The sequence below is a fragment of the Bombina bombina genome, chromosome 2 (genome assembly GCF_027579735.1).
Source record: "Bombina bombina isolate aBomBom1 chromosome 2, aBomBom1.pri, whole genome shotgun sequence".
NCBI lineage: Eukaryota > Metazoa > Chordata > Amphibia > Anura > Bombinatoridae > Bombina > Bombina bombina.
The window spans coordinates 1,383,900,930-1,383,927,404 of NC_069500.1; the positions used below are offsets into that span (position 1 = coordinate 1,383,900,930).

General features: G+C 43.2%; 1 protein-coding gene across 1 annotated transcript in view; it reads right to left on the bottom strand.

The window, feature by feature from the left end:
* Nucleotides 1-26,475, bottom strand: part of DDRGK1 (DDRGK domain containing 1) — a 455,714-nt gene that overhangs the window by 334,734 nt on the left and 94,505 nt on the right. Inside the window, exon 3 of the mRNA XM_053704314.1 lies at nt 26,323-26,435. Within this exon, the coding sequence (XP_053560289.1) occupies nt 26,323-26,435 (113 nt within the window). The remainder of the gene's footprint in view (nt 1-26,322; nt 26,436-26,475) is intronic.

Here is a 26,475-nt window from a genome sequence, read left to right on the forward strand (position 1 = left end):
AGAAGGCTTATTTTTTTTGTATTGCTCAAACTGGCAATCCTATATTCTTATGTTAAATAAATGTCTTGGTGGTTTAACATATGAACGCCGTACTTAACTAAGGTTAATCTAAGTAAATGTAGCCTCCCTAGAGATTCAGTTGCTATTGAATATGTATACCATCCCTTGTTTATAGACCCTTACAAAACTACCATATTAAAGACTATCCAGCTATATACCAGCTAGCCCCCTAACTTGCTTCCTATACTCCAAACAAATATCCAGAGTACTATTCAGGTATTTCCTCACCCTTCTCTTCCTTTTATTCTTTCCACCAGCTCCATTTCATTTAGAGCAATTTGTTATAACCTCGCCTCCCCTCCTCCCCCCCCCCCTTGTACTGGGTCCTTTACCCATTTTTTCTTAAACCTAAGCGGCTCTTGCCCGCTGTACTCTTTCGCCTCTTCCCCCATCCTTCACATAATAGTAAAAAGAGACCTAATATATGCACTCCTGAGAACTTCCACCCCCATACTTATCAACAAATGAAGTACTATGAATGTGTTAAATATAATAAATATTTGTTATTCCACTGTGTAAAACTTGTCGTATGCTTTTTCAGATCTGTAATTTATATGCACATACCCATGTGGAGTTGTATCTTGTTATTTTAACCTGTTTGTCTCAATAAAAACATTTTTAATAAAAAAAAAAAAAAAAAAAAAAAAAAAAGGTATTTACGCCATACCTTATGGTAAATTTTACGAGTAACAGGCTTGCGAGCCTGCAGCATGGTCTCAATGACCGACTCAGAAAACCCACGCTTATCCAGAACTAAGCGTTCAATCTCCAAGCAGTCAGCTTCAGAGAAACGAGATTTGGATGGAGGAATGGACCCCGAGTTAAAAGGTCCTTCCTCAGAGGCAACCTCCAAGGTGGCAGAGATGACATCTTCACTAGGTCTGCATACCAGATCCTGCGAGGACATGCAGGAGCTATTAGAATTACCGACGCTCTCTCCTGTTTGATACGAACAATGACTCGTGGAAGGAGCATAAACGGAGGAAACAGAAAGAACCACTAGAGCATCTATCAGAGCGGCCTGTGGATCTCTTGACCTTGAACCGTACCTTGGAAGCTTGGCATTCTGCCGAGACTCCATCAGATCCCACTCAGGCACCCCCCCCCCCCCCCCCCCGCTTGAGGGTTAAGCCCACTCCCCAGGATGAAATGTCTGTCTGCTCAGGAAATTCGCCTCCCAGTTGTCCCCTCCCGAAATGTTGATGGCAGATAGACAACAATTGTGAGCTTCCACCCACTGAATAATCTGTGCCACCTCCTTCATGGATAAGGAACTCTGAGTTCCTCCCTGGTGGTTGATGTAAGCCACTGAGGCGATGTTGTCCGACTGAAACCTGATAATCTGGGCTAAGGACAACTGAGGCCAAGCCATCAGAGCATTGTAAATCGCTCTCAACTCCAAGATGTTTATGGGGAAAACAGACTCCTCCCGAGTCCATAGTCCCTGTGCCTTTAACGAGTCCCAGACTGCTTCCCAGCTCGCGTCCGTGGTCACAATCACCCAGGAAGGTCTCCGGAAGCATGTGGCCTGAGACAGATGCTCCTGAGAAAGCCACCATGGAAGAGAGTCTCTTGTCGACTGATCTAGATCTATCCTCTGAGACAGATACGAATGGTCCCCGTTCCATTGTCTGAGCATATATAACTGCAGAGCTCTCAAATAGAATCAAGCAAAGGGAATGATGTCCATGGAAGCGACCATCAGACCAATTACCTCCATACATTGAGCCACTGTAGGCCGAACAGTAGACTGAAGAGAGAGGCAAGCGGAAAGGATCTTGGATTTTCTGACCTCTGTCAAAAAAATTCTCATAGATAGGGAATCTATTACGGTCCCTAAGAAAACTACTTTTGTAGCTGGAACAAGGGAACTCTTTTTCCAGATTCACTTTCCATCTGTGGGAACGTAGAAAAGACAACAAGATCTCTGTATGTTTGCTTGTTAAAAAGATGGCGCCGGGGGGAGGCGGAGCCAACTTTGAAGCCAAGCAGACGCAGGTATTGAGAGCTCCTGCTCCAACAATACACTAAAATCCATCAAAGTCCCCCAAAACTTATGTTTTAAGCAAACTAATTAGACCTCAGTCTCACAGTTTACATGGGAGCACCGCTCAGATGCTGACATACTGTTTTCGTGAGAGCAGAGTGGGGTAGTTACCCTGAGAGCCGGACCGCATGTAGATCACCGTTTAACTACTAATAGCCTACAATGGAGCATATCCTCTAAAGCATAGGGGACAATTTAGTTATTACCCCGGTGACCCAGCTTCTGAGTCCGCTAGCAGAGTAGACCCTTAAGAAAGGCTGGTAGACGCCATTACAGCAATGGAATCACGGAAACCATAACACCTTAGAGACTGAAAGGCCCGTTATCCATACCACTGCCGCTAGTACAACTTAATACTGGGCTCCGTCAGCATATGTACCCTGATCTTCATTCCAATATTCACCTACTACGACCAATCCAGAACCCTTAGCTACTGGTGGAAATGGATCCACAAATCAGAGCCGCACTTGCAGCCTTAGAGCGACGCATGGACGCGCGATTTGCTTCTCTCACCCGATGTTTTTCTCTGGACAGAGAGGACTCGTCAGACGCTCCCGGAGATGATCCTATCATAGCTACTGATTTACCGGCAGATGACCACAAATGGCAACAACCCAGCTCGCACAAGGATAGAAAATACTAAGACAACGGTGCCTTATCTATTTTCTCTGAGAGGCCTACTAATGTGGGCTCCCGACTCACATCCCCTCCGACACCGGAAACTTCCTTAGACTTCCCTACCTTAGGCGCAGCTCTGTGCTCTGCTCCTACTCCGAGGCGGCCGATCGGAGTGGAGATGGAGGAAAATAGACTGCCTACTAAACTCGCGGGGAACACTTACATGCTCAAGCCCTATAAGGTAAGTGTCGGAGGGAATCCTTGGGGACATACAGGAAGACTAAGGTCTGTGACATACATATACTCTGCCATATTGGGCCCACACATCTTGGTTACCAGCACTCATACTCTCTTCTCACTTGCACCTTTAGTGCTATTGCTCACAAGGACCCTTACTTGCTCGGACTCCTCAAGTCCTCAATAGGAGAGAGAGGTCACCATTACCTGTAGGGGTAGGCTAAAGATGGGGCCATAGTGATACACTCTGAAGGGCTCAGTTATTGCACACGCCGCAAGCCCTGAGAGTTCATATCCAATTTTTGTGAGGATATCCTACCGGTTCCTATTTCAGGATGAGCCCAAAATTGTGCTTTATATATTTACTAAACTAAATATGTTGTGAAGATCTCAGTTCTATGCTCATATAGCAATGTATACAGTTATGTTGCTTCATTAATTTTCTATTCACTGTCTGAACCCCAGTTTAATGGTACTTTTTATTCATGGGAAGTGCTGTGTCTACTTACTTACATAAACACAGCCTCTTCTTTAGTTCTAATGTTAACACTATTATTTTATTCCTTTATGTATTAGACCTTAAATGTTATTTTGCTGTTTATGTTTAATACATTCTTACAGTAATCTGAAAAGATGTTATTATACAGCAGTTTATATTTCTATTAAGTAGAAGGCACATTTTCAAACTGCTATTCTTTCTTACAGTACAAACCACTCACATACAGGCCACTCATCCCAGAGGGGTTATTTGTTTTAGTGTGTGTGACTTTTGTTATTCAGCATACTGTGTGAAAGGTTATATATGTATACTCTGTCTAACTTTACTTGTTATGTATATTTTAAAATGCTCTATGTACCTTTCTGCCCCTGCTGGTGAGAGCATGGGTTAGATTATATTTGTAATCTGCTCATTTACATATATTTAACCCCATACGACCACGTGCCTGATATATTAGCTAGATTATAAGCAGGTTGGCGAATATTTATAAGTTCTCCTTGCCAAGTTATAGAAAAGGGCTTTCAGTTACCAGAATGTTAGTTTTACTGAATATAAGTGTTATATCTCTCTCCGCTCTTGATGTTTAGCGTAGGGGCTAGATTTTATCTGCAAATTGTCCATTTACATAGCTCAGACCCCAAAGATCCACGGGCCCACAAATCCGCTAAGATATACCAAGCTTTTGCTCAATTTGAGTTTTCCCTGTATTTCCCTCATAAGCCTACATGTTATCTTAGAAATTTTACTCCTCTATGTGACAGCAGAGTTAATCACAGCAAGGTTATCCGTAAGTAATTTAGATCATGGGAATTAGTACTTATTATTGCAACGCTAGTCAGGTGTCACAACCTACTATAGCTTTTCACAGATAAGTTTAGCCTTATTTATTCGGGCTCCTAGAAATCTAACTCTGAACCTCTCTGCCATTATCTGCTAGGTAACACCATAACTATTAATCCTTTTGGCTTTTAAACTTCAATTGCATGCACCCTATGTCCCACTATATATTTATCACTGAGTATATATGCAACTCCCAAAAGAGGCTTATATTCTGGTCTTCAGAATCTAAACATTTACTAATCAATCTCGTGTGGAGACCACTCCCCACTGAAGCTTTTAGAAGGAGTCCATATACCTGACATCCACCTTATGGAGGTTATCTTGTTAGAATATAAGTAGTTTATTTGTTAACGGTGGCACATCCTCCTATTTGGTCAGAACATATTACAGACTGCACATATAGATGTGTAGATGCTTAGATCTAACTCCATACCACACCGTCCTATATCTTGATACCATTTATTATAATTTAACAATTCCTCTGACTGGTATAGAGACAGTCCGTACTATTTTTCAATTATGTTATTTACATCCATTACCCCTTTTTGACCACTCTCCTCCCTTTCCCGCCGGCATTTCTTACCTGCGGGTCATACCCCTTCTCCTTTTTCCCACATTGCCTATAGCTGGCATATCCCCAGGAGAGGGGTTCACATAGTAGCCCCCCGCTTTCCATATATATTCAAATATCCTCCCCTGATCCTATTCTTTTTAGGAAACTATCCCTACTTCTACATCTCCTAGTTCGAATTCACTCATGACGTATATAGAGGCTTAAAGGTGTCACATTCATATGAACCCCCACAAAATATATGTCCAAGATGCACGGTATTGTGTGTTGGTCAATATATATGTATGACTATTTCTCTAATACTAAACTAGAGCCCCTTCAACTATTAAGATTAATAGCCCGGTAGGCTTTATCTTTTTACCACACTAGCTGGCTCCGCCCTCCATTTTCCCCCCATTACGAGCGGCTCTTGTCCGCTGCATTCCCCCCTCATATACTCAGACCTCGGAGAGGTCGGACAAAAGCCAATTCCCTATCTCCTATTATTTTTTGTTTATAAAGTACCTCTTATCTCGAGATAGGAAACATTAGCTATATAATATAAAAACTGAGGTCTCATTAACATATGTTCCAGTCACCTATGTTTCATATATATCGTTTTACATTTCCTTCTCATGATGAACAACTGCTTCATTAGCACATCAATGATCTAGCCCACATTTATTGCTTGTATGTGAAATGTATAAATGTTATTATTACTTTTGGTCCGTGCCTGGACACATTGTTTACTTTATTGTTATTACCTATTACCTCAATAAAAAAATTACTTTAAAAAAAAAAAAAAAAAAATGGCGCCTGAATCAATATGTCGTCCAGGTAGGGCGCCACTGCAATTCCCGAGACCTAATCACTGCCAAGAGAGCCCCCAGAACCTTTGAGAAAATTCTGGGAGCTGTGGCAAGGCCGAACGGAAGAGCCACAAACTGTGTTTGTCTAGAAAGGCAAATTTCAGGAACTTGTGATGATTCCTGTGGAAGGGACATGAAGATACGCATCCTTCAGGTCTATGGTCATCATGAAATGACCCTCTTGGACCAGGGAAGAATGGAACGAATGGTTTCCATTTTGAAGGATGGTACCCTGAGAAACTTGTTGAGGCACTTTAAGTCTAAAATGGGTCAAAAAGTTCCCTCTATTGGAAACCACAAACAGATTTGAATATAATCCTAGACCCTGTTCCCTTAATGGAACTGGAACAATCACTCCCAGGGAGGAAAGGTCCTGAACGCAATTGAAAAATGTGTCTCTCTTTATCTGGTCTGCAGATAATCTTGAGAGGTGGAACCTGCCCCTGGGAGGAAAGGTATTGAATTCTAATCTGTAACCCTGAGATACTATGTCCACAGCCCAGGGATCTGGGACATCTCGTATCCAAGCTTGATAAAACTGAGAAAGTCTGCCCCCCACTTGATCCAATCCCAGATGGGGGGCAAACCCTTAATGCTGATTTAGAATAAGCTGCAGGTTTCTTTGATTGCTTCCACTTGTTCCAAGACTGATAGTGTTCCAAGACTTGGACTCTTCCTGCTAGGAAGAGGAAGGGGAATATTTTCCTCTGAAGTTACGAAAAGGAATGAAAATTACTCTGACGTCCTTAAGGTCTATTCTTCTTGTCTTGTGGAAGAAAAGACCCTTTTCACCCGTAATATCAGAAATTATTTCTGCCAAACCGGGACCAAACAAGGTCTTACCCTTGTAAGGAATCGCCAGAAGCTTAGAGGAAACAGAGGACTGGCCAAGATTTCAGCCACAATGCTCTGTGCGCTAGCACAGCGAAGCCAGATATTTTGGCTCCCAATTTAATAACCAGCATGGAAGCGTCGGTAATAAAGGAATTGGCTAACTTAAGAGCCTTAATCCTGTCTTGAATCTCCTCTAAGGAAGTCTCTACCTGCAAAGAATCAGACAAGGCGTCGAACCAATAGGCTGCCGCACTTGTCACGGTGGCAATACACACTGCAGGTTGCCATTGGAGACCTTGATGAGACCTTGATGAACATACATTTTCTCCAAATAAGCCTCCAGCTTTTTGTTCATTGGATCCTTAAAGGAGCAGCTATCCTCAATAGGAATAGTAGTTCTCTTAGCCAGAGTAGAAATGACCCCTTCTACTTTAGGCACCATTTGCCACAACAATTTATTGGAGTCAGCAACAGGAAACATCTTTTTAAAAACAGGATACAGGGAAATTTTCTCAGCTTAACCCCCTCAGTGCCAGCCTCCTAGCTCCAGAAGACAAAAGGCACTTACCTGCACATCTAGCCGTCCGGCAGAAGGACAGCTCACACGTTATGAAAGGACGCCACTCCTTACAGAGGCCTGAGGAAAAAAGAAAAACAGAGTAAACCTACTCTGGCTTTCTATACAAGGGCAACAACATGTTAGGAAAACGCAGTGAGGCCCACCTCACAAGCTCCTGACTGCTTTAAAGCTACCACTGCCCTACTGAAGAGACTAACGTTGAGTATGGCTAGATCCAAAATCTTGCTTCTTCAAGATTCTCCTCCATTGACGAAGGCAAAGAGAATGACTGGGGATTATGGGTGGGGGAGTGACACTTAACAGCTTTGCTGTGGTGCTCTTTGCCTCCTCCTGCTGGCCAGGAGTGATATTCCCACTAGTAATTGAATGACGTTGTGGACTCTCCATATCTTGGGGGGGGGGGGGGAGAGGTGTACCCTATTCTGGAGGGCACCACAGCCTGCAAAACTTTTCTACCGAAAGCTGCTTTAGCCAAAGCAAACACATAAAACTTGTAAAATTTAGAAAAAACATAAATTATGCATACCTGATAATTTCATTTCCATCTATATGGGAAGAGTCCACAGTTGCATTCCTTACTTGTGGGAAATACTGAACCTGGCCACCAGGAGGAAGCAAAGACACCACAGCCAAAGGATTAAATACCTCCCCCACTTCCTCATAACCCCAGTCATTCTGCCGAAGGAACAAGGAACAGTAGGAGAAATATCAGGGTGAAAAAGGTGCCAGAAAAAAATATTTTAAATTTAGGGCCGCCCATCAGAGAACACGGGCGGGAGCTGTGGACTCTTCCCATACAGATGGAAATGAAATTATCAGGTAAGCATAATTTATGTTTTCCATCTTAATATGGGAAGAGTCCACAGCTGCATTCCTTACTTGTGGGAAACATATACCCAAGCTCTAGAGTACACGGAATGCTAACGGGAGGGGAAAAAAAGAGAGGCGGACCCTAATCTTAGGGCACCACAGCTGAGACAGATCCGAATCATCGCCGTTCCACTAGTTCAGCATGCACAGTTGCAACAGTCTGAGGTGAAACCTGGCAAAGGAAATGATGTCCGAGCTGTACACCATGAGACCAATCACCTCCATACACCGAGCCACAGATGGCCTTAAGGAGATCTGGAGGGCAAGACATATTGAAGCTAGCTTGCAATGTCTCTGGTCTGTTGGAAATATTATGTCTATGAAGACTATTATAGTACCCGAGAACAGAGGAGATATTCCGAATGGTCCACTCTTCGAAAAATTTCTTTAGCTAGACCAAACGGAAGGGCAATAAACTGGAAGTGCTGGTCCAGGAATGCAAACCTTAGGAACTGGAAGTGGTCCTTGAGGATTGGTACGAGAAGGGAGCATCCTTCAGATCTATCGTGGTCATGAACTACCCCTCTCAAACAAGGGGAAGAATGGACCTTATTGTCTCCATCTTAAACGAGGGGACATTTAAAAACCTGGTTAAGCACTTTAGGTCCAGAATCGGACGGAAAGTCCCCTCCTTCTTAGGGACCACGAAAAGGTTTGAATAGTATCCCAAATTTCTCACTGCGATAGGCACCTGGACAATAACTCCTAGAGGACAGATCAGGAAGACAGGAGGAATCTGCCCTTGGGCAGCTGAGACTTAAAATCTTGTAACCCTGAGCTATGACCTCCAGGACCCATGAATCCTGCACGTCCCTGAACCAAACTGAAAAGAGCGACATTCTGCCCCCTGCACGATCCAGAAGAGGACCGGAGACCGTCCATTCATGCCGACGTAGACTAGGCGGCCTTCTTGCTCTGCTTGGATTTATTCCAGGACTGAGCCGGCTTCCAAGAGCTCTTGGTTTATTCTGGCTTAGCGGAGGACTGCTGACATGGGCTTTATCAGAACGAAAATCGTCCCTTAGATTAGTTCATATACTCTTGCGGTAGGAGGGCACCATTGCCCCCTGTGACCGTAGAGATAATTGAGTCCAGGCCTGGATCAGACAAAATCATTTCCTTTAAAGGGAGAGAAGAAGTCTAGACTTAGAAGTCATATCCGCAGACCATGACTTCAGCCAGAGCCCGACGGGCCTGAACAGAAAAAGCTGAAGCATAGCATTCAAGCGAATAAACTGCCTAATAGTAGCACAGATAAAAGAACAACCCTCAAGGCCATGAATCTTTTCTGAGTAATGTCAAGGGGATCCACCCCGATCGAATCCTATAAGGAGTCACACCAGAAGGTAGTTTCTCCAGTAACCGCGGCAAAAGCCGCCGCCGGTTGAAACAAATATCCCGTATGTTGAAACATCTTTCTTAACAGAGTTTCCATCTTTTATCCATGTGCTTTTCAAACGAAGAACTATCCTCAAGCGGGATAGTAGTACGTTTAGCAAGGGTGAAGATAACACCATCCCATTTAGGGACAGAACCTCACAACTCTATTGAGAGTCGAGGACTGGGGACAATTTGTTAAAGTGAAAAAAAGGGGAAAAGGAATCCAATCCTGTCCCATTCATTCTTAATAATGTTCGCCATCTAACAGGAGCAGGGAAGGAAAAGGTACCACCCTGTCCTCAAACTCTATCCAATTTAGGAATTAAAGGTTCATCAGGCAATTTGGCCTATGAAACCTCTGAATTCGCCAAAAACTTCCTGCAGAAGAAAGCGCAAATTCCTAAACTAAAGTCTGGTTCCTCCCCGGCCGGAGGTTTAGAGGCAGCAGACTCTGACCCAGTATGTTCATACTCGGAAGTCTCAGAAAGAACTTTATCCTCGGATACCCCTCAGTTAAATCCAATAAATTATCTGATGTGCTCTGGGAAGGAGTGCAATATGTAACCTTTCACTTGCGCTTAGCAGGGCGAGGTAAAGCATTAAAGACCGCAGACACTGCCGCCTGAACTGCGCAGTAACGTCTGGTGAAAAAAGGCCCCCTCCAGATGGAGGATCAGCAATGCTACAGGAGAACTGAATGTGTAGAGATATAAAAGATTGTAGGGTACGTAGCTCACTGGACGACAACTCCTCAGAGGTGGACGGCTCCGTGGTATCAAACATGTTTAATATTATCACATTATCAAGGCATATGGAACATAATTGAGAGGGCGGAACTAAGGGCTCCTCACCATATAAAACATGAATTACTCATTAGGAATAGAGGGAGTGTCCTCTAAAGTAACAGAATCCTCCATCGCTAATGCACCGGAGAACTAGAGAAATAAAACATCTTATTTTATTCAAAAAAACGGCACCCTTATACCCGAATGGCTGGGGCACTCACCACCTCTTATGACCCAGACAGTACAGAGATTTATGACTCCTCTCTGATAGACACCCGGTCAGGAAAAGGGGAATGAATCACATGATGCACAATGCAGGACCGTCCCTTCTATGAGAAAGCGTGCCAAGCTTGTAAGCTGCATGGCTCTCAAAGTGAAAGTAAAACCTGTATATTCCATAACAGCCGATGAGCCCATAACATCTCACACATAAAAGCAGCATAAAATCAAATAAATATATAAGATTATTCCCCCCTGTTCAATAATCCCCCTAAGGAGATATTAACCCTTGAATCTATACAGATAAAAGAAGTCACACTGTGACCCTGTCTTCTTGCGTTATCATACATGTATAAAATATGAAACGATCTTAACAGAATCTACGCCGTGGAACATGATCACAGCCCTTCAAGTGTAACAGATAGTAGCATCAGTTCTGACATGGACTTGAGTGAAGAAAGCAGGCAGCGAAACTCGTCAACGCTGATTGCCTATGGAGCTATTAATAGTCGGGATGGTTTCGCAGAAAGACTCTCCCTGCATCTCCGGACTCTAACATTCACCCATGCTCTCACTAAGAGACTGACAGGACTACTTAAAACTCCAGTCCCATCTCGAAGAGTACTATCCTCCATAAGAGACTACTCCGAAATCTTCTAACACTTCTCTGCCAACCTCCTGTGATGAAAGGCAAAGAATGACTGGGATTATGAGGAAGCGGGGGAGGTATTTAAGCCATTGGCTGGGGTGTCTTTGCCTCCTCCTGGTGGCCAGGTTTAGTATTTCCCACAAGTAAGGAATGCAGCTGTGGACTCTTCACATATTAAGATGGAAAAAGTGTGTAAGGAGGACCAGGTAGCCGCCTTACAAATCTGATCCATACAGGCTTCGTTTTTAAAAGCCCAGGAGGAAGCCACTGCTCTAGTGGAATGAGACGTTATCCTCTCAGAAGGCTGACGTCCCGCTGTCTCATAAGCTAAGCAGATGACACTACTCAACCAGAAAGATAGGGAATTCGTAGTAGCCTTCTGCTCCTTACGCTTCCCTGTATAGATGACAAACAAAGAGGAAGATTGTCTGAATTCCTTAGTAGCCTGAAGATAGAACTTCAAGGCACGAACCACATCCAGATTGTGAAGCAAGTGTTCCTTCGGTGAAGAAGGATTAGGACACAAGGAAGGAACAACAATTTCTTGATTAATGTTACGGTCTGACACCACCTTAGGGACGAACCCAAATTTAGTACGTAAAACCTCCTTATCAGCATGGAAAACAATATAAGGGTAGTCACATTGTAAAGCAGAAATCTCAAACTCTGTGCGCAGAGCAATAGCCAGCAAAAAAAAGAACCTACCAAGATAACAATTTAATGTCAACAGTATGCATAGGCTCAAACGGAGCCTGCTGCAAAACACTAAGAACAAGATTTAGGCTCCAACGCAGAGCCCCAGATCTAAACACAGGTCTGATCCTAGTCAGAGCCTTAAAGGACAGCACATCCAGAAGCTCAGCCAATCTCTTGTGCAGCAACACCGACAGGGCCGATATCTGTCCCTTCAGTGAACTAGCAGATAGACCCTTCTCCAGTCCATAAAATTCTGGCAACCTTATGCCAGGAAAAGCCACACTCCTCACACCAGTACAAGTAAGTCCTCCACACTTTATGGTAGATACGAGTAACTGGCTTACGAGCTTGAACCAGAGTGTCGATAACACTCTCAGAGAACCCTCTCTTGGCTAAGACTAAGGGTTCAATCTCCACGCAGTCAGCCTCAGAGAATCTAGATTTTGATGAATGAAGGGACCCTGTATCAGAAGATCTCTGCGACAAGGTGACCTCCACTGAGAAGATAACATCCCCACCAGATCCGCAAACCACGTCCTTTGTGGCCAAGATGGAGCAATCAGAATCACTAATGCATGCTCCTGCTTGATGTGGGCAACCACACGAAGGAGAAACGGCAATGGAAGAAAAAAGATATACGAGTCTGAACCTCCATGGTACTGCTAGGGCATCCATAAATTCTGGCTGAGGATCCCTCAACCTCCACCCGTACCTGGGTAGCTTGGTATTGAGGCGGGATGCCATGTAATCTATCCATGGCATCCCCCACTCGCTGCATATCTCTGCAAACACCTCGGGGTGGAGAGACCATTCCCCTGGGTGAAAGGATTGCCTGAGGAAGTCCGCTTCCCAGTTGTCCACACCAGGAATGTGGATCACTGACAGCGTACACCTGCGAGTCTCCGCCCACTGTAGTATCTGAGATACTTCTCTCATCGCCAAGGAACTTCTAGTTCCCCCCTGATGGCTGATGTAGGCAACCAAGGCTATACTGTCTGATTGGAATCTGATAAACCGAGACAAACCCAGAAGGGGCCAAGCCTTTAAGGCATTGAAGATTGCCAGGAGAACTCCTCCTGAGTCCACAGTCCTTGTGCCTTCTTGGCACCCTGAAAGGCTTGCGTCCGTAGTCACATTTTTCAAGGACAGTCTCAAGAAGCACGTGCTTTGGGACAGATGATCTGGACAGAGCCGCCAAGAGAGCAAGTCTTGACAGGTTGTCCAGCATAATCTGTTGAGACAGACCTGAATGGTCGCCGTTCCATTGTCTCAGCATACATAGTTGTAAGGGTCTGAGACGGAATCTGGCAAAAGAAATGATGTCCATACAGGACACCATGAGTCCGATCACCTCCATACACTGAGCCACTGAGGGTCTCAAGGAGGCCTGGAGGGCAAAACTTCAGAAGTTAGCTTGCAACGTCTCTGGTCTGTGAGGAATATTCTCATGGATATGGAGTCTATTATTGTCCCCAGGAAATTCACCCTTGTACTTGGGAGTAAAAGAACTATTTTCCAAGTTTATCTTCCATTCATGTGATCGAAGAAGACTGAGAAGGGACTCCCAATGTTCTTCCGCTAGACGAAAAGATGGTACCTGCACCAAGATATTGTCCAGGTAAGGCGCTACTGCAATACCTTGTGTTCTGGCAATGGCTAGTAGAGCCCCCAGAACCTTTGTAAATACCCTTGGAGCAGTAGCAGAAGAGCTATGAAACTGGAAATGCTGGTCCAGAAAGGCTAACCTCAGCAACTGAAAATGTTCCCTGTGTATCAGAACGTGAAGGTATGCATCCTTCAGGTCTATTGTGATCATAAACTGTCCTTCCTGAACCAGAGGCTTGACCGTATTGTCTCCATCTTGAAAGAGGGAAGACTCAAACTTGTTTAGGCACTTTAGGTCCAGAATTGGATGAAAACTTCCCTCCTTCTTTGGAACCATGAAAAGGTTTGAATAAAACCCTAAACCTCGTTCTGCTGTAGGTACCGGGACAATTACTCCTAGAGAGGAGAGATCCCGTACGCAACCTAAGAAGGCAGCACTCATTTCTGGTCTTGTAGACAGACTGGATATTAGAAATCTGCCCCTGGTCGGATAAGACTTGAATCCTATCCTGTATCCTTGAGATACAACCTCCAAGACCCAAGGATCCTGTACATCCTGGAACCAAGCGTCTGAAAAAAAGAGACAGTTTGCCCCTTTGTTCTCGGCTGGCTTCTTAGTCTGTTTGGACTTATTCCAGGACTGAGCCGGCTTCCAAGTACTCTTGGGCTGCTCGGACTTGGATGAGGATTGCTGTCGTTGTGATTTGTCAGAACGAAAATTAGACAATTGCTGTCACTTAGGACTATTTTTCTTATCCTGTGGTAGAAAGGCACCTTTCCCTCCGGTAACCGTAGAAATAATGGAGTGCAGCCCTGGACAGAATAAACTCTTCCCCTTGAAAGGAAGAGAAAGGAGTCTGGATTTAGAAGTCATATCCGCAGACCAAAACTTCAACCAGAGAGCCTGGCGGGCTAGGACAGCAAACCAGGAAGCCTTTGTATTTAGGCGAATAATTTGCATATTTGCATCACAGATGAAGGAGTTAGCAATTTTTAGGACCTTAATTCTCTAATGAATATCCTCAAGGGGAGTGTCCACCTCAATGACCTCCGACAGAGTGTTGCACCAGTTGTTAGCTGCTCCAGCAACCATGGCTACAGCTGGCGCCGGTTGTAATAAAACCTGCATGTTGAAACATTTTTCTCAGAAATGTCTCCATTTTCTTATCCATAGGCTCTCTAGAAGAAGAACTATCCTGCAGAGGGATAGAAGTACGCTTAGCCAGCGTAGAAATAGCACCATCCACCATGCATGTTGAAACATTTTTCTCAGAAATGTCTCCATTTTCTTATCCATAGGCTCTCTAAAAGAAGAACTATCCTGCAGAGGGATAGAAGTACGCTTAGCCAGCGTGGAAATAGCACCATCCACCTTAGGAATGGAAGCACACAAATCCAATTGAGAATCAGGGACCGGGAATACATTTTTAAAAGTAGACGAGGGGAAAAACAGAAGATCCAATTCTTTCCCATTCATTACTAATAATGTTTGCCATCTTAACTGGCACAGGAAAAGTCTGAGGGACCTTCCTGTCTTCATAAACCCTGTCTAGTTTAGGGATCTTAGGTTCCTCAGGGAGTGTAGCCTCTGGAACCTCTAGCATAGACAGAACCTCAGATGCTCAGTTTTAAATCTAAAAGGAGGGTTCCTCGGCTCAGAAAGTTCACCCTCTGAAGCTACAAATGTTAACTCATCCTCGAATAGCTGGGACATAGTAGCTAAATCCAACAAATATTTAGATGACTCTAGGTCAGGAGAACTATGTTTAACCTTTCTCTTACGTTTGCTAGAGTGAGGTAAGGCACTCAGGGGCGCAGAAAACCGCCAATTGTAACTGCGCGGTAAAGTCCGCCGGAAAATAGCCCCCTCCAGATGGAGGATTAGTTGAGCCATGGGGAACTGCATGTGGAGCGGGTAGTGTAGAAAGGGTAGTAATATCTCAAGACAAAGATTCCTGAGAGGTAGACGGCTCAGTAGGGCTAATAGCGCTATGAGTATTAGCAGGCTTGTCTCCCTTCTTAAACTTTAGAACAGTGCTTAGGCAAATGGAACAAAATTAAGCAGGCGGGAAACCACGGCCTCCTCACAATATAAACAGAAATTATTGATCAGTACAGAAAGAGCGGAACCTTCTAATGTAATATCAGAGTCCTCCATAGCTAAGATATATTCACAGAAGGACAGACAAAAAGTAAACGACCTCCCCTGCTATGAAAAAGGTGCTAAGCTATTATGAGCTGCACAACACACAAACACGAAAGTGAAACCTGTTTGTTCCAAGCCAAAAGCACTCACACAGTCTATGAGCCCATAAACTCTGACATTAAAGCAGTAATAAATAACCCCTTGCTGTTCAAATTATCTCCCTGAAGGAGATATTAACCCTTGATCCTATCAAGGCATAAACTGTGACCCTGTACAAAAGTGTATATATAAAACGGTCTTACCTCCAGGATCCATGCTGTGTGACAGTCTTGCAACGACGCTTTTGACATGGACTTGAGTGTGTAACAGCAAGCAGTGAAACTCGTCAACACTGATTGCTCAGGAGCTGTTAGGCGACAGTCTGGATGGGTTTGCAGAAAGAAAACTTTCCCTGCATCTCCAGACTCTAACTTTCATAAATACACTCACTGAGAGGTTGACATGATTACTTAAAACTCCAGTCCTTATTCAAGGCAGAGAGCCTTGAATAAATGCTCTGACACTTTTTAAGCTTAGTGTTACATACACTAAAAAAAGGCTGCAAACTGAAAAATGCTAAATAACCCCCCCCCCCCCACCGGCAGCACTTTGTATAAGTACCCCTTTCTAGCAGCCAACTCATGATTAGATGCATCAAACTGGATGAATTAGATACACATAACACTGCACTGCTTATCTAAACTGAGTTAGGCATCAGGAATTTTTTTTAAAAAGATCGGGATGTTGAAGGGGTTAACTGCCAGAGAGAGAGCAAACAAGAAATAGCCAAACATTTTCTGTACTGAGCAAAAAAAAAGCATAAAAACACCATAAAAACACATCCCCTACAAACAAATTGTTGATTGCACAAAAACGCCAGCAGATATCTTAAAGGACCAAACACCTATTACAGTAAGGTGCTAAAAAACAGAATTTATGTTTACCTGATAAATTACTTTCTCCAACGGTGTGTCCGGTCCACGGCGTCATCCTTACTTGTGGGATATTCTCTTCCCCAACAGGAAATGGCAAAGAGCCCAGCAAAGCTGGTCACATGATCCCTCCTAGGCTCCGCCTACCCCAGTCATTCGACCGACGTTAAGGAGGAATATTTGCATAGGAGAAACCATATGATACCGTGGTGACTGTAGTTAAAGAAAATAAATTATCAGACCTGATTAAAAAACCAGGGCGGGCCGTGGACCGGACACACCGTTGGAGAAAGTAATTTATCAGGTAAACATAAATTCTGTTTTCTCCAACATAGGTGTGTCCGGTCCACGGCGTCATCCTTACTTGTGGGAACCAATACCAAAGCTTTAGGACACGGATGATGGGAGGGAGCAAATCAGGTCACCTAGATGGAAGGCACCACGGTTTGCAAAACCTTTCTCCCAAAAATAGCCTCAGAAGAAGCAAAAGTATCAAACTTGTAAAATTTGGTAAAAGTGTGCAGTGAAGACCAAGTCACTGCCCTACATATCTGATCAACAGAAGCCTCGTTCTTGAAGGCCCATGTGGAAGCCACAGCCCTAGTGGAATGAGCTGTGATTCTTTCGGGAGGCTGCCGTCCGGCAGTCTCGTAAGCCAATCTGATGATGCTTTTAATCCAAAAAGAGAGAGAGGTAGAAGTTGCTTTTTGACCTCTCCTTTTACCGGAATAAACAACAAACAAGGAAGATGTTTGTCTAAAATCCTTTGTAGCAGCTAAATAGAATTTTAGAGTGCGAACAACATCCAAATTGTGCAACAAACGTTCCTTCTTCGAAACTGGTTTCGGACACAGAGAAGGTACGATAATCTCCTGGTTAATGTTTTTGTTAGAAACAACTTTTGGAAGAAAACCAGGTTTAGTACGTAAAACCACCTTATCTGCATGGAACACCAGATAAGGAGGAGAACACTGCAGAGCAGATAATTCTGAAACTCTTCTAGCAGAAGAAATTGCAACCAAAAACAAAACTTTCCAAGATAATAACTTAATATCAACGGAATGTAAGGGTTCAAACGGAACCCCCTGAAGAACTGAAAGAACTAAGTTGAGACTCCAAGGAGGAGTCAAAGGTTTGTAAACAGGCTTGATTCTAACCAGAGCCTGAACAAAGGCTTGAACATCTGGCACAGCTGCCAGCTTTTTGTGAAGTAACACAGACAAGGCAGAAATCTGTCCCTTCAGGGAACTTGCAGATAATCCTTTTTCCAATCCTTCTTGAAGGAAGGATAGAATCTTAGGAATCTTAACCTTGTCCCAAGGGAATCCTTTAGATTCACACCAACAGATATATTTTTTTCCAAATTTTGTGGTAAATCTTTCTAGTTACAGGCTTTCTGGCCTGAACAAGAGTATCGATAACAGAATCTGAGAACCCTCGCTTCGATAAGATCAAGCGTTCAATCTCCAGGCAGTCAGCTGGAGTGAGACCAGATTCGGATGTTCGAACGGACCTTGAACAAGAAGGTCTCGTCTCAAAGGTAGCTTCCATGGTGGAGCCGATGACATATTCACCAGATCTGCATACCAAGTCCTGCGTGGCCACGCAGGAGCTATCAAGATCACCGACGCCCTTTCCTGATTGATCCTGGCTACCAGCCTGGGGATGAGAGGAAACGGCGGGAATACATAAGCTAGTTTGAAGGTCCAAGGTGCTACTAGTGCATCCACTAGAGCCGCCTTGGGATCCCTGGATCTGGACCCGTAGCAAGGAACTTTGAAGTTCTGACGAGAGGCCATCAGATCCATGTCTGGAATGCCCCACAGTTGAGTGACTTGGGCAAAGATTTCCGGATGGAGTTCCCACTCCCCCGGATGCAATGTCTGACGACTCAGAAAATCCGCTTCCCAATTTTCCACTCCTGGGATGTGGATAGCAGACAGGTGGCAGGAGTGAGACTCCGCCCATAGAATGATTTTGGTCACTTCTTCCAACGCCAGGGAACTCCTCGTTCCCCCCTGATGGTTGATGTACGCAACAGTTGTCATGTTGTCTGATTGAAACCGTATGAACTTGGCCCTCGCTAGCTGAGGCCAAGCCTTGAGAGCATTGAATATCGCTCTCAGTTCCAGAATATTTATCGGTAGAAGAGATTCTTCCCGAGACCAAAGACCCTGAGCTTTCAGGGATCCCCAGACCGCGCCCCAGCCCATCAGACTGGCGTCGGTCGTGACAATGACCCACTCTGGTCTGCGGAAGGTCATCCCTTGTGACAGGTTGTCCAGGGACAGCCACCAACGGAGTGAGTCTCTGGTCCTCTGATTTACTTGTATCCTCGGAGACAAGTTTGTATAGTCCCCATTCCACTGACTGAGCATGCACAGTTGTAATGGTCTTAGATGAATGCGCGCAAAAGGAACTATGTCCATTGCCGCTACCATCAAACCTATCACTTCCATGCACTGCGCTATGGAAGGAAGAGGAACGGAATGAAGTATCCGACAAGAGTCTAGAAGTTTTGTTTTTCTGGCCTCTGTCAGAAAAATCCTCATTTCTAAAGAGTCTATTATTGTTCCCAAGAAGGGAACCCTTGTTGACGGAGATAGAGAACTCTTTTCCACGTTCACTTTCCATCCGTGAGATCTGAGAAAGGCCAGGACGATGTCCGTGTGAGCCTTTGCTTGAGGAAGGGACGACGCTTGAATTAGAATGTCGTCCAAGTAAGGTACTACAGCAATGCCCCTTGGTCTTAGCACAGCTAGAAGGGACCCTAGTACCTTTGTGAAAATCCTTGGAGCAGTGGCTAATCCGAAAGGAAGCGCCACGAACTGGTAATGTTTGTCCAGGAATGCGAACCTTAGGAACCGATGATGTTCCTTGTGGATAGGAATATGTAGATACGCATCCTTTAAATCCACCGTGGTCATGAATTGACCTTCCTGGATGGAAGGAAGAATTGTTCGAATGGTTTCCATTTTGAACGATGGAACCTTGAGAAACTTGTTTAAGATCTTGAGATCTAAGATTGGTCTGAACGTTCCCTCTTTTTTGGGAACTATGAACAGATTGGAGTAGAACCCCATCCCTTGTTCTCCTAATGGAACAGGATGAATCACACCCATTTTTAACAGGTCTTCTACACAACGTAAGAATGCCTGTCTTTTTATGTGGTCTGAAGACAACTGAGACCTGTGGAACCTCCCCCTTGGGGGAAGCCCCTTGAATTCCAGAAGATACCCTTGGGAGACTATTTCTAGCGCCCAAGGATCCAGAACATCTCTTGCCCAAGCCTGAGCGAAGAGAGAGAGTCTGCCCCCCACCAGATCCGGTCCCGGATCGGGGGCCAACATTTCATGCTGTCTTGGTAGCAGTGGCAGGTTTTTTGGCCTGCTTTCCTTTGTTCCAGCCTTGCATTGGTCTCCAAGCTGGCTTGGCTTGAGAAGTATTACCCTCTTGCTTAGAGGACGTAGCACTTTGGGCTGGTCCGTTTCTACGAAAGGGACGAAAATTAGGTTTATTTTTGGCCTTGAAAGGCCGATCCTGAGGAAGGGCGTGGCCCTTACCCCCAGTGATATCAGAGATAATCTCTTTCAAGTCAGGGCCAAACAGCGTTTTCCCCTTGAAAGGAATGTTAAGTAGCTTGTTCTTGGAAGACGCATCAGCTGACCAAGATTTCAACCAAAGCGCTCTGCGCGCCACAATAGCAAACCCAGAATTCTTAGCCGCTAACCTAGCCAATTGCAAAGTGGCGTCTAGGGTGAAAGAATTAGCCAATTTGAGAGCATTGATTCTGTCCATAATCTCCTCATAAGGAGGAGAATCACTATCGACCGCCCTTACCAGCTCATCGAACCAGAAACACGCGGCTGTAGCGACAGGGACAATGCATGAAATTGGTTGTAGAAGGTAACCCTGCTGAACAAACATCTTTTTAAGTAAACCTTCTAATTTTTTATCCATAGGATCTTTGAAAGCACAACTATCTTCTATGGGTATAGTGGTGCGTTTGTTTAAAGTGGAAACCGCTCCCTCGACCTTGGGGACTGTCTGCCATAAGTCCTTTCTGGGGTCGACCATGGGAAACAATTTTTTAAATATGGGGGGAGGGACGAAAGGAATACCGGGCCTTTCCCATTCTTTATTTACAATGTCCGCCACCCGCTTGGGTATAGGAAAAGCTTCTGGGAGCCCCGGGACCTCTAGGAACTTGTCCATTTTACATAGTTTCTCTGGGATGACCAACTTGTCACAATCATCCAGAGTGGATAATACCTCCTTAAGCAGAATGCGGAGATGTTCCAACTTAAATTTAAACGTAATCACATCAGGTTCAGCTTGTTGAGAAATGTTCCCTGAATCAGTAATTTCTCCCTCAGACAAAACCTCCCTGGCCCCATCAGACTGGTTTAGGGGCCCTTCAGAACCATTATTATCAGCGTCGTCATGCTCTTCAGTGTCTAAAACAGAGCAGTCGCGCTTACGCTGATAAGTGTGCATTTTGGCTAAAATGTTTTTGACAGAATTATCCATTACAGCCGTTAATTGTTGCATAGTAAGGAGTATTGGCGCGCTAGATGTACTAGGGGCCTCCTGAGTGGGCAAGACTCGTGTAGACGAAGGAGGGAATGATGCAGTACCATGCTTACTCCCCTCACTTGAGGAATCATCTTGGGCATCATTGTCATTGTCACATAAATCACATTTAATTAAATGAGAAGGAACTCTGGCTTCCCCACATTCAGAACACAGTCTATCTGGTAGTTCAGACATGTTAAACAGGCATAAACTTGATAACAAAGTACAAAAAACGTTTTAAAATAAAACCGTTACTGTCACTTTAAATTTTAAACTGAACACACTTTATTACTGCAATTGCGAAAAAATATGAAGGAATTGTTCAAAATTCACCAAAATTTCACCACAGTGTCTTAAAGCCTTAAAAGTATTGCACACCAAATTTGGAAGCTTTAACCCTTAAAATAACGGAACCGGAGCCGTTTTTAACTTTAACCCCTTTACAGTCCCTGGTATCTGCTTTGCTGAGACCCAACCAAGCCCAAAGGGGAATACGATACCAAATGACGTGTGTATGTATCAGAGCTCCTCACACATGCGACTGCATGTCATGCCTCTCAAAAACAAGTGCGCAACACCGGCGCGAAAATGAGGCTCTGCCTATGATTTGGGAAAGCCCCTAAAGAATAAGGTGTCTAAAACAGTGCCTGCCGATATAATCTTATCAAAATACCCAGATTAAATGATTCCTCAAGGCTAAATATGTGTTAATAATGAATCGATTTAGCCCAGAAAAAGTCTACAGTCTTAATAAGCCCTTGTGAAGCCCTTATTTACTATCTTAATAAACATGGCTTACCGGATCCCATAGGGAAAATGACAGCTTCCAGCATTACATCGTCTTGTTAGAATGTGTCATACCTCAAGCAGCAAGAGACTGCTCACTGTTCCCCCAACTGAAGTTAATTCCTCTCAACAGTCCTGTGTGGAACAGCCATGGATTTTAGTAACGGTTGCTAAAATCATTTTCCTCATACAAACAGAAATCTTCATCTCTTTTCTGTTTCTGAGTAAATAGTACATACCAGCACTATTTTAAAATAACAAACTCTTGATTGAATAATAAAAACTACAGTTAAACACTAAAAAACTCTAAGCCATCTCCGTGGAGATGTTGCCTGTACAACGGCAAAGAGAATGACTGGGGTAGGCGGAGCCTAGGAGGGATCATGTGACCAGCTTTGCTGGGCTCTTTGCCATTTCCTGTTGGGGAAGAGAATATCCCCACAAGTAAGGATGACGCCGTGGACCGGACACACCTATGTTGGAGAAAGGTGGATTAGGTGTAAGTAGCTTAAAATTGTTGTAATATTTTTAACATGTTTGTAACTTAATTTTTTATTTTTTGTAACTTAGCTTTTTTTATTTTTTGTACTTTAGTTAGTTTATGTAATTGTATTTCATTGTAGTTCTTTGTAGGTAGTTTATTTAGTTAATTTAATGATAGTGTAGTATTAGGTTTAATTGTAACTTAAGTTAGGATTTATTTTACAGGTAATTTTGTATTTCTTTTAGCTAGGTAGTTATTAAATAGTTAATAACTATTTAATAACTATTCTAACTAGCTAAAATAAATACAAAGTTACCTGTAAAATAAATATAAATCCTAAGATAGCTATAATATAAGTATTAATTACATTGTAGCTATCTTAGGGTTTATTTTACAGGTAAGTATTTATTTTTAAATAGGAATAATTTATTAAAGTATAGTGTAGTGTTAGGTGTAATTGTAACTTAGGTTAGGATTTATTTCACAGGTACATTTCTCTTTATTTTAGCTAGGTAAGCTATTAAATAGTTAATAACTATTTAATAGTTATTGTACATGGTTAAAATAAATTGAAAGGTACCTGTAAAATAAAAATAAATCCTAAGATAGCTAGAATATAATTATTATTTATATTGTAGCTATATTAGGGTTTATTTTATAAGTAAGTATTTAGTTTTAAATAGGATTCATTTAGTTAATAAGAGTTAATTTATTTAGATTTATTTAATTAATATTTAAGTTAGGGGGGCGTTATGGTTAGGGTTAGACTTAGGTTTAGGGGATAATAATTTTATTACAGTGGCGGCGGCGTAGTGGGGGGCAGGATAGGGGTTAATAAATTTATAATAGGTTGCGGCGGGTTCATGGAGCGGCGGTTTAGGGGTTAAACTATTTATTTAGTTGCGGAGAGGTGCGGGATCAGCAGGATAGGGGTTAATAATTTTATTATAGAGGGCGACGGTATAGGGGGGGCAGGATAGGGGTTACTAGGTATAATGTAGGTGGCAGCGGTGTCCGGGAGCGGCGGTTTAGGGGTTAATACATTTATAAGAGTTGCGGCAGGGTCTAGGAGCGGCGGTTTAGGGGTTAGTAACTTTATTTAGTTGCGGGAGGCTCCGGGGGCACCGGTATAGGGATAGAACAGTGTAGTTTAGTGTGGGTGCTTAGTGACAGGCTAGCAATAAAGCTGGGAAAAAGCCGAAGAGCAGCGAGATCGGATGAGTGATAACTGTCACAGTCCGCTGCTCATCGCCCCGCGGCTTTTTGACAGCTTTATTTGATAACTTAGGCGAACGTATTCAAGGTCCGCGGCGGCGAAGGTAGGCGAGCTTAGGCGGACGTATTGGGCCGGCGAAGCCAGAAAAGTAGACGGCTTGATAACTACCCCCCATTGCATGAGTCAGATGCTATGTGGGTCCTGAGCGGTACTTCTACTGTGTGTTTAGTTCCTTTGTGGGGTTAAACTCAAAGTAGTGCAGGGGAGGATGCTCTCTGGCCCCTGTAGGATGCTCTCTGGCCCCTGTAGGATGCTCTCTGGCCCCTGTCGTTAGTAAGCACCAAGAGTGTGTGCTGTTTCTAGCCGTTTACAATTTGCCATCCTTTGTCACCGCACATTACAGAAGAATTGTCAAAAGGACTTGCCTGCTCACCTAGTGATCACAACTTGCTTTTAATAGCGGCCTATCTGAGCTATCGCAAATGGAGGGCCTACAAAGATGGGAATCTCAAATAACCCAGCTCATAGATGACCAAAGTAGTGCAGGGTCGATAGTCTTAAAATCGCATGCTCTAATGATCAGAGCATGGACATTTTCAAAAATTTAGGGCCCTTTAAGTTCTATTATAATCAACAGAGTAGAATCTGTTAATTCAATTCTTGGGCAGATAAAACAGGTTCTACTATGAAGCATGCATGCATCACAAAAACACCTTAAAAGGTATGGTGTATTGTAAAACTGGTTTCCTTCATAATGTGTTTCCAATGACATTACACCAGCTGCAGAGTTTAAAATGTATGAGAAATTGCTCCATTTGGTATATTTTGTATATGAAATAGAGGTTTCTGGACAGTATACACCATTTTTATATAACTGCATGTAATAGACACTGCTATAAACAAAAATATGCACATATACGAATATAAAAATCCAGTACAAAAACCTTTTAAAAACTTACCCAGAAACTCCTAATTTAGCAATGTTGATGAGGTTAGGCTGGGACACCCAATGAAAGGGGCTGAGAAAACAGGAACAGCAGACCCCCCCCCCCCCCCCTGAATATGAAAAGGCCCATAAAACAAACAGAAGCAAGATGGGATCTGTAGACATCAGTATACATCTAAAACTTTGGGGCTTGGTTAGGAATCTGAAAATCAGCACAATGCTATTTAGAAATAAGCAAAACTGTACATTTTTACAAAAACACCCCCAGATGGGCCATATAAATGGTACATCTACAAAACATTTATGTAAAGAAAAATCTAGTCTACAATGTCCTTATAAACCCTGACCCAATGAAATGGCTGACTTTTAGCTTATCTTCCTTATTTATCACAATTTACTCAAACACCAATACATAAAGAGATCAATGGAAAATTACCATTTAAGTATCTCTGTCACACACCCCACTGGGAGCATGGTTTCCATCTAAACCTTCTATTTTTTTCTATAATCATAACTTAAGGGACATAAAACCCCCAAATGTTCTTTTGTGATTAATATAAGGCATCAAATTTTAAACAACTTTCAAAATTCTTAGTCTAATTTGCTTTGTTCGCTTTGTATCCTTTATTGAAAAGCATACATAGATATAGTCTCAGGAGCAGCAGTGCACTACTAGACGCTAGCTGCTGATTGGTGGCTGCACTTATATGCCTTTTGTCATTGGTTCACCTAATCACTTCAGCTTGCTTCCTGTAGTGCATTGCTGCTCCTTCAACAAAGAATGCCAAAGTCATGAAGCAATTTTCCTAATTGAAGTCAATTGGAAATTTGTTTAAAATTGTATGCTCTATCTAACAAATGAAATATTTTTTGGGGGGGTTTCATGTCCCTTTAAGTTACTGATATTTTCACTATAGGTGGGGATAGAATGGGCAAAATCAGTGATTTTGAATGACAAAATAAAGGTAGAAGATGTAAAAGATCATTGGTAACACATTTAAAAGGAGAGAAAAAAAATTTCTCTTGGTCTAACATCACATAAATAAAAGGTAGAAATGCTATAATAAAAAAGGTGCATTGCTCAGAAGAACATCTTACATTCAGAAGTTTTTGTAGCGCCAGGAAAAAAACTAAACTAAACATGTGTGCTTTAGGGATATTTTATATTGTGTGGGAAAGCAAATTGGCCACGAGTGAAGAAGAAAAAAGTTATAGTGTACCCTGAAACCTTACTAGGTCTAACCCAGTATTATTTTTATACTATTATTTGGGTGTTTAACCCCTTCCAGCCCTTAGGACGTTCTATGCCAAGACTATTGGTTTAGGAGGTAGAAAAGTCACCTCATTGAAAGAAGAGCGCTGTGCCGTGGGCGGCTGGAGGCTCTGACTTTAGCGAGCTGCCGCGGCACAGACAGGGTGAGTTTAGCACCTTTTTTTTTTTTTTTTTTTATAAGTGATAACTGAAACTACAATTAATTTCAAGTAATGGTAAATCCTAGCATTTTTTTTTTAAACGCTCAGATTTACCTTCACTTTAATTTCAATCCTTCGCCCTATCCTATATTAGAGGCTGCACGAGGACGGCGCTGGTCGTTAAGCAGCGGTGGTGCCGATCGTTGGTGGCGTGGGAGGGTTAGGAGGGAGGTGGGGGGGACCACTACGTTACAGAAAAATGTTGAGAGCGGTAGGGAGGGGTAAGGAGGAGAGGGGATTGGGCTGGAGGGGTGCGTGTGGGTTCCGCTATGCTGCAGAAAAAAGAAAAATGTTGAGAGCAGCAGGGAGAGGGGAGAAAATCTGGTGTTGGACACATTTTAGCCCATGTACGTGGGATTTAAAACTAGTGTTACATAATGTGTTTACCTCCCTCTGGGCTTTCCGTGCTTGCTTCTCCTCCAGTTTTTTCTGCTTTTTTGCACCAATTTTTCCAGTTGCCTGTGCTTCTGGTAATTCATCGTCCTCATCATCTTCAACCACTAAAAAACAATATAAATACATTTTTTTATTTGGTTTGTA